Source organism: Columba livia, chromosome 5 (genome assembly GCF_036013475.1).
Source record: "Columba livia isolate bColLiv1 breed racing homer chromosome 5, bColLiv1.pat.W.v2, whole genome shotgun sequence".
Classification (NCBI taxonomy): Eukaryota; Metazoa; Chordata; class Aves; order Columbiformes; family Columbidae; genus Columba; species Columba livia.
The window spans coordinates 53,830,687-53,843,063 of NC_088606.1; the positions used below are offsets into that span (position 1 = coordinate 53,830,687).

The 12,377-nt window shown below is 44.7% G+C and overlaps 1 protein-coding gene across 1 annotated transcript; it reads right to left on the reverse strand.

Annotated features, from left to right (window-relative positions):
- Positions 1–1,821: 1,821 nt before the first annotated feature.
- LOC102094829 (L-lactate dehydrogenase A chain) lies at positions 1,822–8,572 on the reverse strand. Its single transcript, XM_005499258.3, has 8 exons — positions 8,349–8,572; positions 6,716–6,850; positions 5,848–5,965; positions 4,986–5,159; positions 4,355–4,528; positions 3,391–3,508; positions 2,815–2,938; positions 1,822–2,646 (listed from the first exon to the last, which is right to left on the reverse strand). The coding sequence occupies exons 2-8, from the start codon at positions 6,839–6,841 to the stop codon at positions 2,482–2,484; spliced, it is 999 nt and encodes a 332-aa protein (XP_005499315.2). The 5' UTR covers positions 6,842–6,850; positions 8,349–8,572; the 3' UTR covers positions 1,822–2,481.
- Between the last annotated feature and the right edge of the window lie 3,805 nt (positions 8,573–12,377).

The following is a 12,377-nucleotide window of genomic DNA, read 5'->3' on the forward strand; positions in this document are numbered from 1 at the left end:
GGGCCCAGAACTGGACACAATATTCCAGATGGGGTCTCACCAGGGCAGAGTAGAGGGGCAGGAGAACCTCTCTCGACCTACTAACCACCCCCCTTCTAATACACCCCAGGATGCCATTGGCCTTCCTGGCCACAAGGGCACAGTGCTGGCTCATGGTCATCCTGCTGTCCACCAGGACCCCCAGGTCCCTTTCCCCTACACTGCTCTCTAATAGGTCATTCCCCAACTTACACTGGAGCCTGGGGTTGTTCCTGCCCAGATGCAAGACTCTACACTGTACTTAACTGTACATTCACTTTACTTCTGAGATTTGGAAGACATTTCAGTTTCCTGAACTGGAAAAACTAACATTTCAATGAAACCAGCCTTTGTTACGACCAATGAAAGCTGCAAACTCAGAAATTCAAGCCCCTGCTGTTAGAAATCCAGATTATTTTGTATTCTACCATCAGGTCATGGTCACAGTGGAGTATTCCTTATGGTCCCGTAAGAAGCCTTGATGTATGTTGCATTTTTCCATTGGAAAATGCTAGGGGAAAAGCTGCATTTTTTGTGCTCCCTGGCTGGCAGAAAACACTACATGCCAGAGCGGCACAGGAGGTGGGGTGGAGCTCATACCGACCAGCGTGGTGGTTAAACACCGCACTGTCTGCAAAAGAGGCTTCGTGGTACAGCGCATCTCCCAGCAGGGAGTGCCGTAGGGATGCAGGGTGCTGCGCATGTTGCCTCTCAGCAGCATCATGCTGTCCTGCTCCACATGCTTCTGTAGGCTGCCTCAGCAGAGACAGCTTCCAAAACAGTTTCTTGGTCCCAATGCAGTTGGCAGTGTGGTGCAAAGCTGAGTGTTTCACTTAGGGCTTTTAATATTATCATTGGATCTGAAGAGATTCAACTTCATATTTATAAGCTGGGTGGGACTTCATGTAGTAAAAAGTGGAAGTCTTGTGGATCTTCTGAAGACTTTTGAAAGGGCTTCATGCCGTCTTCCTGTCATCTGTAGAAAGCACTATTGCTGTGTGCGCTTTCCAGGTGCTCTTTTGATCAGGTGGATATGAGAGTGGCACAGTGGCCACAGCTTTCCCTTTGTTGCTGAATTTGCTTCATGAGCACTTCTGCTTATTCTAAAATACCTTGTCCTGCAAAGTGTCACCAGCTGTACTCCATATTAAAAAAATCCACACTGGACTTAATCAGGTGATCTATTTCCATTCTTAAGCTACATGCTGTGTCCTAACCTTAGAAAAAGCTGAGAATAAAGCCTTCTATTGTAATGAGGTATATTGTTTTAAAATATTTATGACAGAGAAGATAGTTAATTCTAACTTACTAGGAGGTTTGAAGAGTAACTTTAGTCATTGTTTCTATTCATGGCTACTGTTCCAGAGGACATGCTTTTCTGTGCTTGGCAGCAAGTTAACTTTTTATGAATGTCACTACTTGATGTGGAGAGATTTCTTCCAATGTGTGTTTGTGTGTACAGGTAAGGAAGACACTTCCTTTGTTGCATTGTTTCTCTACTCCTCTTACATTATTTCAATAGAGCCTCTTTCATTGCATAAAGAGGGGAATCAAGTTCAACTTCTGAGTACTGACATACTTCCGTTAATATTTTTTCATTCCTGCCTTGAGACTGTTAGTTCACTATTATAAATAGCTGGAGCCTACAACAGAGCAGCTGCACGTTACACAGGGCTAGAGCTGTTATTACACAGCCGAGGTGTCAGCATGACTGAAGAAATAGAATTGTTTGATTTAAATGAGTGCAAGTGCAGCTGCATTTTGGAGACAAAGCCCTATGAAGAAAAAGCAAGGAGACAGAAGTAACAGTTTGTGGTTTATTTGGTGTTGGAGCTGGTACTACAGTTGGACAGTCACCGTCTTGTTGCATACAGAAACCTCAACATTTTTTAAACATGCTCAGGATAGAAAGTTACAACTAGGCTGATATAGTACACAAAAATAAGGTTCTCTAAAAAAAAAAAAAATTGTACACAAATTCCAAAGCAGTGTTAGGAAAATACATTTGGACCTACCAACAGTGAAATCTATAAGCTATTCAGCTGGCAGAGAAGGTTGGTCAATTTGTTTGACAATCCTTTAACTGCGAGAAGATAGTCTTTGGTTTCACATTGTGTGATAATTAGTTACTTATTGTTCTGAACCAACATTAAACAAGATGAGGAAAAGGCGAAGGGTTTTCTAGGCAGTGCTGCTTTGAATGCTGGATTTCTGTCACACCACTTCACTGTACAAGACTGACTAGCTTTTCTAGCTCTGGCTAAGAACATGGGTGTCTGAACAGGGAAAACCCTGGACTAGTTTCCTAGTGCTATCTTCAGGAAACTCATTTGTTCAGATTTGAGCTTTCTGTGTGTTCTGGTTGAGATACATACATTGAAAGATTTGACCTACCTGGAAAGTGCAACGTAAGACAAACCACTAAACCCATTAAAATGTAAAGAGTGAACTGCTTGGGCAGATTTAAAACTGTAGTTCCTTCTGGATTCCCCAGAGTGTATCTGCACTCTTCCTTAATTTGTCCTCTTCCTCAGGTTTTAGGATCATCTTCACTACATCAGTGATGCCACTGCTGCCCAGTACACAAGGAACACTTAGGAAGACGTCTTCTTTTATTCCATGCATGCCCTGAAAAGCAGGTAAGGATGGTTAGGCTAGAATTAATTCTATAGAATGTCCTATCAAGAAAACTCAGAATTTAGTTGAAATTAAACTAGAAAGTTATGACTGTTCTTCAGAATTCCCAAGGTTTTTAGGTCTCAGTAAGACAAAAGTTAGCAAAAACAGGCTGCTCACCTTAACAACTGTAGAGATTGGGTGCACTCTTCTCAAATTCTTCATAATCGTTTCAGCTAAATCTGCCACAGAAAGGCCAATAGCCCATGATGTGTACCCCTTCAGTTTGATGACCTCATAGGCACTGCAGAGACAAAGGTATTCGTTAAAATACAAATACCAGCAACTGAAATATTTAAAGTTTGGAAGAAGGGCTTTTTGAGGTGCCTTAATCAATTTGGGGACATCAGAAACTTGACTGATGTGCTGACAGAACTGAAATGAACTCAGCAGTAAAGAACTCTACTTGCATTTTACACTATTCCCTGCAGTCACAGTGGAAACTTGGAAGTTAAAAGCACTTCCACAAGTTAAAAGTTCATTAAGCATGAAAAATTAACTGTGCCAAATCTACATTACTCTTTAAAATATTATTTCAAGTTCTATTGCATCTGCATCTTGATATTTCTTTTGGGCTACTGCAGTATTTATGAAACCAGATATGGATACTGCAGTTCAGAGGTACTATAGCTCTTCATCATTTGTTCTTGTGTTGCAAAAAATAAATAAAATAAAATAAAATAAATCTGCATTTACCTGTCCACCACCTGCTTATGGACCTCCTTCCAGTGTTCCTTGTCTGCATCAGTTCCCATGTCTGGATGAAGAGCCTTCAGGGAGACGCCAGCAACATTGACTCCGCTCCAGACAGGTACTGAGAGTTGCACATAGATTAATTATCTCACAAGAAAACTTAGTTCTGTCTTCCTCAAATTAACAGTTAACATAAAATCAAGTTTGATTAATCTGCAACACACATGTTGCTATGATTTAGATATGACTTTAAATATTGTATGACCTATGAGGAAGATATAAAATTGTGGCTGAGAACCTAGGAGCATATAAACATCTTTATACATCATGTCACAACAACTGAATATACCTTTATTAAAGCAAAACACCCCTGCAACATGAACTAAAGTGACAGTAACTCTATTTTGCAAAGTTTTCTCAAGAATAGGAATTTATTCCAAATGAATCCTCCCGAGCTTCAGGAAGCAGACAAGACTGCTCTGGTGCTGCTAGAGAAAGTACAGGTTATGCAAGGGAAAAGCTGCTCTTTCCCCTGTCCTCTACACTTGTCTCTGCACTTCAATTTCTATATATAGTTCTTGAAGTAATCAAGAGATGCCACTAAAGACAACTGAGTGACTACCAGTAAGTTTAGTGCAGACTTTGGTAGTCCCTTGCAGAGAACTTTACCCTCTTGCTTCTTCAGTTTGGTTTTTTTTTGGAGAGTTATGGGAACAACTTAGCCTCGAAATTTTTAGCCTCCTCAGGTTACAGGAATGACCTTTTCCAAGCAGAGTAACTCAGGTCAAATATAGATCATCTAGGGTTACTCTGTGCAGCAGAAGACCTAAAGCAGGGCTTGCACTCTTAAGGTGCTGCAGTGGAAAGGTTTTTGAGCAATGTTTTGCTGTAGCTTTTGGAGATGTTTCCTGCAAACAAACTATAAGTAAAAGGTTCTGTGTAACAGCCAGCCAGGTTTCACCCTTACCACTGGAATCTCCGTGCTCTCCAACAATCCATCCGTGGCAGCTCAGAGGATGGATGCCCAGCCTTTCTCCCATGAGGTGGCGGAAACGGGCAGAGTCCAGATTGCAGCCGCTGCCGATAACACGGTGCTTAGGAAAGCCACTGATCTTCCAGGCCACATAGGTCAAAATGTCCACTGTAAGTAGAACAAGGAGGACAACAGGTGCCACTCATGAGCAGTTTGAAAACTAGGATAGTATCTTCTGGTCATCTGCATGGATTTTATCAGTACACTAGTTATGGGGAATAGAGCATAACATAATCCCCAAAGCCATGGCTCATATAATTACTGCTTTAAATGCAGAATTGAGAGGCTCTTCATACTATGCATGCAATTATCAGTGCTCCTTATGTGTCCTCTGCTAAAGATCACTTAAAAGGCAACTGAAGGCCCAAGTTGGAGGCAAGTTGGTTTATTTCTCAGAGTACCAGCTTGCTGAGTGTGGAGAGGGGAGATGACGCTTCTTGCTATGTGGTTATGTGTCATAAGTATTTGCTTGGTCATATCAGTATACTAATGCCACCTTCCTGAAAAAAAAAAAAATCACTATTCTCTCAGCCAAATCCTCTCGTTAAAGCAACACAAGACAAACCTGGGTTTGAGACGATAAGCAGCTTGCAGTCAGGACTGTATTTAACAACATTGGGAATGATGAACTTGAAGATATTCACGTTGCGCTGGACCAAGTTAAGGCGGCTCTCTCCTTCCTGCTGACGGGCACCAGCAGTGACAATGACCAGCTTGGAGTGTGCAGTCACACTGTAATCTGCAGACAAAAGGCGGTGTCAGACATGTCTACACGTGGTTAGAACAGTTCTTGGTTCCTTTTAGTATTAATATTTAAAATTCTTGAGTTTGAAGGTGCTGAAGTTCTGGTAATTGTTACCCTAGGCTTTGCTTCTGTATAAAGTTAAATTTAAGATTTTGGTTCATTGCCACAAGTGGCAACCTTAAGGGCACATCAAAATCTTAATGTAGAATTGGGCAGTGGTTGGTATTACACACTTTGCAGGCACAGATGGGTGTGGGGTAGCTGTGCATCCAGTTCAAGTGCTGTGTAGGAAAGGAAGAAGGCTCTGCCCATGTAACCTGCAGGCACTGGAGGTGTGGGATGGCTGGCATTGCCCTAGTACTTACAGCTGTCAGATATTTGTGGCCAAGAAGTAAGCAGTAACACATTCAGGGGCCAACTGCCTGTGAAATTAAATTCTCAAAGGTGCATGAGTACTTAAGAAATTGATCTTTCTATACTGACTGATGAACTTTGGACCAGAGGATTCCTAGTTGGAACACCTTAACAAGGTACATGAAACTTAATGTCAGCTGAGCAGAAACGAACTTTCCTCCTGATAATTAGGATGACAGGCTAAGTGCTAGACATGGATGGCCAGTTTGAGATCTGAAGTGGCTGTCTCCATTTCAAAATAACAAGCACATTAGAGCCAACTACTTGCCTTTGCCAGAGACAATCTTCGGTGTTCTAAGGAAGAGGCTGCCATGCTGGAGATCAAGCATCTCTCCTCTGAGCTTGTCCTCCACAACATCAACAAGGGCAAGTTCATCAGCTAAGTCCTACACAGACCAAGATTAAACAGTAAGTTTATTGCCTCGGACAAAGTACTCGATTTGTAAACCATGAAGTTACAATTATTTTAAAAGCAGGGATCTATTTAAGCAATCTTGCCCATCTTCATCACTTTACTTATTCCCAAGCAGAGCATTTAAATTAGTCTCTCAGGATATCCGCTTTATTGAATTAGTTTTGTACTTTCCATATGCACATTCTGTGTGGAATAGTTGTACAATTTAGCATGAAAATGGTGAGTAATTTAATAGCTGTTCATAAACAGCCTCTTTTACAGTTAATAAAAGCAAGCCTGATGTTAAACACAGCATTTTCAATATCATAATGCAATGCAGAGGACAAGTCATTCAGAGTGTCTGGGCCCACTTTTTCCAGTCCACACTGCAAATAAATATTCCATCACGCTCTCTGCTTCAGACAGAATGATGCCTCATTTCTTAGAAGGGATTCTGGAAGTTGTTCAAAGGTAAATGCAGCTCTTTTAAGTCAAAATGATACATAGAGCATGTTCTGTCTGATACTGGAATAAACTTGGTTTACAAGAACTTACAGCTATTTGCTCTCTGCCAATAGCTTGAAGATTGCTGCTTTGTTTCGGGCCCAAAGAGAAGAATGACCAACCAGAAGTTCATCCTGTGTGCTGGCCCAATTAGTCTAATAAGGGAGATTACTTCTCGCCTGTCTCTGAGGCCTCAGGTAGTCACAACTGTGCTGCTTCATCCCAAGCTAAAACTTACCTTCATCAGGATGCTGATAGCACAGGCCATTCCAACCGCACCCACGCCAACCACACTGATCTTATTGTGGGCATGACTGTGCTCCTCTTTGTGGACATTGTGGATGAGCTGATCCTTGAGAGACATGGTGCACTGCTGCAAGGAGAGCAAGAGGTTATTTCTCTAGGCATTGGAGCTCTTACCAACACCGGAATACTTGTATCAAGCAAGATGGACTTTATTCCAGGATGATAAGAAAACAGATATAAATTGCACACATACAGCATCTGGCAGTACTGCCTGTATGCAGCAAAATGACAGAAAACTGAATTATTGATGACAAGCTCACTGTAGCTTTCCCTCAAACACAGCCTGAGCACCACTGATTATATAGCTGGGTGGCACTCCAGCAGCATTAGTAGAATGTTCTGAATGATCATCCATGTTACACTTAGGCAAAGGAAGCCATTTTAGTACTTCTGAGCACAGCATGGTCTGGCAATCCCTATTCTACCACCCTGAAAAACTGGTATTCTATGCCCTGAAGCCTTTCCAGAGCTGAGGTTGTACAACACTTAGGTAAGCCCTTCTTAAGCACAGTGAGATCCTCAAAGCCAAATTTATGGATTTGCTTTAAAGTGAAACTGCATACTTTTGAATTAAGACGTATAGAGTCTGGTGTTATCATCTCTCCTACCCTCAATTTTTTTAGCTACCGGCTGCATGGTTCCAATCTGACAGTCACAGCTACAATGAAATGCTATGATAATAATGGAATCCTGCGCTTTGGCCCCAGGGTCTCCACAGAAGCCGACACCATGCTTTACCGCTCGCCTGAGGCAGGGGCAGCCTTGCAGATGGATGCAAGTACAGACCTAACGTGATTCTAAGGTTAGTGCTGAACAGGCAGCAACTTGTTCAGAGCAGGAAAGGCCGGAGAGCGCTGGCAGAGCAGGTGGGGACTGCGAGGCTGGCAGGGGTGGGGGAAGGACAGGAAATCAGTGCCCATATATAGGAAAAGTTAACCAAGGTACTTCAGTCTTCATTTGCATCCGTCTCCTGCAGCGTGGCCCAGCATCGTGCACCCGCCACGTGCCAAGTTCTCCCTTTGCGCTGTAAGAACTTCAACGTGCAGGGCACCCGCTCAAACGTTTCTCAGTTACATTTTATAGTCCAAATTTTTTTATTTTAGAGTGATATTCCCCTGAAAGAAGCAGACTATGGGAGAGCCAGCAGCCAAGGTGGTATATTTATGCTCTATTTTGAACGCAGGGTCACTCCCAGCGCCCTTCCCAACCGGCAGCTGCCTAGAGCCACACGCACTTCCACCGCCGATTAGGGGAAGCGACTTAATTCCCTCAGGCTGAAGCGCCGGCGAGGGGTGGCGGGGGGACGCAATCTCAAGGGGGGATGGAAATCACGCCGGTTGCGCAAGGCCGCGGAGCAGGGCGGGGTGCCCCACCGCACCCAACGCGGCACCGGGCGGAAATCCAGGGCTGTGCCCGCTCCCTCCTCGGACGGGCCTGGGGTCCGCTGGGCGCCGCCTGCTCGACCGAGTTCCCCCAGTGGGCTGGCAGCCAGAGGCGCCCGCATGCCCCTCCCTCCCTCTCCCCGCAGCAAGCACCCCCTAGCCCGCGAAGACGATCGCACCTACCGAACGTCCTCACCCAAGCGCGGCGGCGGCGGCAGCGGTGGGGCGGGGAAGCAGCCGCCTCCTTAAGTAGGGGCCGGGCGGGTGACGTGCGACGGGCGGGCTGCGGCGGTGGAGACGTGCCCGCCGACACGTCGGGGCGGAGGGGAGGGGGAAGTGGTGTTGGGCCGGCATGGGAAAGTGGGGGGGAGAGGGGAGGCGGAGGGTAGCGTTTGGCCCGTTGTTGGAACGTCGAGGGCGTAAAGGTCGCTCTGGAGCCTTCGGCCCGGCCGGCCGGCACCGCGAGGGGAGCTGAGGCGGGCGAGCGCGATCTCAGTCCCGGCCGAGGGCTGTTAGACGGGCCCGCCCCCGGCCCGAGATGGAGGGGCTGCCGGGCCGGCCCCGCTGCGGCTCAGCGTCCCGCCCCTGGCGAACCGGCGTCCTGGGACGGGGAGTCCCGTCGTCGAGGGAGATTTCCCTCTCCCCGTTATTAACCGGGATGGGTGAAGGTGACGTAAAACGTTAGCTCCGGAGGGCAGGGAGGATGCCCAGTGCGTGCCAGCCAGCACACGGAGCAGCAAGTGGTGCCAGCTCCCAGAGTTACGGGCAGTTCGGGGTGCCCGGGCCCTCCTTTGCCCGCCGCACCGCCGCCCGGCCAGTGCTCTCCGGGGAGCCGTGCCCAGCCCCGCCAGCAGCCAGCCCTGTGCTCCTCAGCACCCACACAACCCGACGGGGTTTATGGCCGTAGTTCTTGTCCGATGGCTAGAAACCCGCTTCTAATTTCCACCTCAATCTATATGTTTGCTTTTTTGTTACAGACATCCTTCTCTGGCGTTTACCTCTCCTTTCCGTGTATTTACTTATCCAATTCCCATTCATTTGTGTGTGGTTTGGTTTTGTTTTGTTTTAAAGTTACATAAGCTCAATCTTTTCAGTGTTGCATGATGCAAGCTGTGCCCTGGGCCTTGGGACGACCTTTCTGCAGGTCTCTTTCAGTCTGAGCGCTTTCCTCTTGAGAGTGGCTGCCATATGGAGCATTTTAGACAAGTCTTGTCAGTGGTGTTTCAGACAGAACACTAATGCTTTCCTGCCCTTACTGGAAATACCATGACTGGACTCAGGCTTTTTTTTTTTCACAGTCACGCCACCCTGTCATATCCCTATCCCCCTGTGGTTGGTTAGTAAAACCAAGTCCTCCACTTCTTGCCAAGATACTAACAAAGAGGAAAAAAAAAAAAAAAAGAAAATAAATATATATATATATTTCCTGGATGCTTAAAGTTTCAGTTTTTTCCTGTGCTACAGGGTTGCCCCACAGAACTGGCTTTCAGTAAATTCATGATACCTTTTATCCTTTTGTTCAGCTGTCTGTGTTCATTTATTACCTTGTATCCATTTCTCCCTTCTGCTCCTCCACTGCATCCTCTCTGTGATCCTTTTTTCTACCTTTTTTTTTTTTTTTTAAATTTCTTGTAGGCGTGGTACCTTTTTGATGTTTGTTTTAGTTTCTCTTTGGGATTCTAACTCTATCTGATTTTTGGCAATATCTATTTGCAGCTTCTAGGATGTACTTGACTTTCTTTTTGAGACAATTATCTTGCTGCAGTGGAAAGCCTTCCTGACTAATTAACCCATTTGTCTTCCTCTACCCATACTGGCCTTCCCATCTCCGTTTTATCTGGGATGTTTTTTCTCTCTTCTAAAGGCCCTTTATGTAGTTTACCTCTTAGTCACTACAGTTAGTCACTTTACAGATGAGGAGACTGTATGTTGTCATGGAGGTTCTGATCTCTCCATGACCCCATCCCACTCCAGTGCACACAAGCTTAAAACGTGGCCCGTGGTCAAGCTGGACCAGGGCAGGTGGGGTGAAGATGACACGTAAGGCTTGTGCTTGCCTACTAAACTCTGCTTTACAACTGAAGGAATTTTCTGCTGCTGTTCCAGGCACACTAACACCCTCTCACAGACCATCCCAGTGACAATTTGCTTCTGCTGTGGCGATCTGGTGGGAATAGTAGCCCAAAGCCTCATCATTTCTTTGATTGTCCATTGGCAAAACAAAAGAAACAAAAAACATGAGTGACAAAATATCTAAAAATGCTCAAAACATGAAGAATATAGAGAATTGCCTGAAACAAGCCAGAAAAATACCAAGTTTTTGTTCTTATTATAAAGATCAGCACTTCTGCCAAAGGAGGTTAAATATAGTGATCTATCAGTTGCAAAGCTAGATGTGCTTTGTTCTTTGCTGCTGCTTGAGGAGTGAGTGATGCTTGTGAGATGTGTCATGTCTGAGGAGACTGGTAGTTGAGGAGCGAAAGTGCTGGTAGGTGCTGAGTAGCCCTAATGCCGCATGAATGCAGAACAAAGGAGACCGTACAGTGTAGTTCTGTCGCTCTGCATTATGCTGGGTTCACTGAGCATCTTGTTCTAACAGAAGTCTCAAGGACAGATTAGGAAGTTTAGTGCTGCATCCCAGGACTCTGTATTTACAGTGGCTTTGTATGAATGGGACTAAACATCTCATCCAGAGTTTGCGTTCAAGACATCTGGCAGGACAGAAAACGAACATTTGACAGGAATGTCAATAAGAAATTACAGGAATCAATAAGAAATGTTTTCTCCATGGGTAGGATTTTTACTTCTGAAGAGTTTAAATGTAAGATAAGAGGCTTCTAACACAAGACTGGCTGAATAGGCAGTTTTAGATGGGCATTTAAAAATATGTAACCAGTATAGAGCAAGTGGTATTTCACTACTGTCACGGTGAGACCAAGGCTCCTAAGAGAAGAACGTTGGTATTTGAAGATTGTTCACACCCTGTGGCTCAGACAAAATAAAATTTGATGTGGTTTTCAGGATATCAGTTCCAATAAAGTCTTCACTTGCTTGTGTTTGTGTTGCTCATTTCTGAGAACAGAACCGAGGTGAAATCTCTGTTATTTATAACACAGGGCATCAGGTTGTCCTTAGCTGTTGGAGCCTGTTCAGATACCAGAGGTCCTACCTTTAGCAGAGTAGGCCAAAGCAAGCTAGCCAGGACGTTTCAAAACCACCCTGGTCCCAACAAGTCCTCAGTGATGACAAGCAGATCAGAAACTTGTTTTGTTAAAAAATACTGTCAGTTTTTAATATGCCAGTGTTAATTCACCTGGGTGGCGAAACTGAGAAAGCAGCTGTGATTGCCACATATTTCCTTTTATGTGTCCTTTGTGATGTCAGTGGCAGCAGTAGATGCTGAGGAGGAAAGCAGTCATCTGGCATGACTGACATTGATTTTCTGCCTCAGAGAGCTTCAATCAGACGAGGCTCACAACAACACAAACAGAATGGGGTGAGCAAATTAAGGGCATTTTTCTTGCACTTGGAAGATGGAGGCCAGATCAGTTTTGATTTCTTTTAAGTGATTGACTTGGATTGCAGGGATGGGGCCAACTTTCCTCCCTTGTATACGCAGGGAGTTTTGTTCTTCCTGTTCTTTTTCTGCTGCTGCTCTCCATCGCAGCGGTGGGAGGTGGTGTTGATGGGACTGTTTTAAATGTGACAAGGTCTCTCCAGGGAAGCTTGGCCCTTCCTCGACCTACTTGCTCTCTTTTCCTTATTAGCTGAACATAAAAACATGAAAAATAAAACAATAGAAGTTGCTGAATGGAAACATTGATATTTTTATTCTAGGAGTCACAAGCAGGGCCTTTCCACTGGCCTCAGGTGTCATTTATTCAGGCCTTGGCTGGTAACAGAAGGAAACAACGCCACATTTTTATTAAAAAATGTTTGTCTTTAAACTATGAGATACTGATTAAACCTTTATCCTAAAGTCCAGAGACAGTTAAACAAGGTGAGTTTAATGTGTGCGTCTTGTTATTTTCAATAAAACGCAAAGTGTTAGTAAATTTCTCTCCATTTTGCTAATACGCAAGAGGTTTTACATGGTGATATTTAATTTCTACACTTGCCATTTGCTCAGGTCCTGGCTCATGACAGAATAAGTCAGATCTGATGGCGCTGCTGGGGTGAATAATGACACCAAACCCTGACCTGCATGTATTT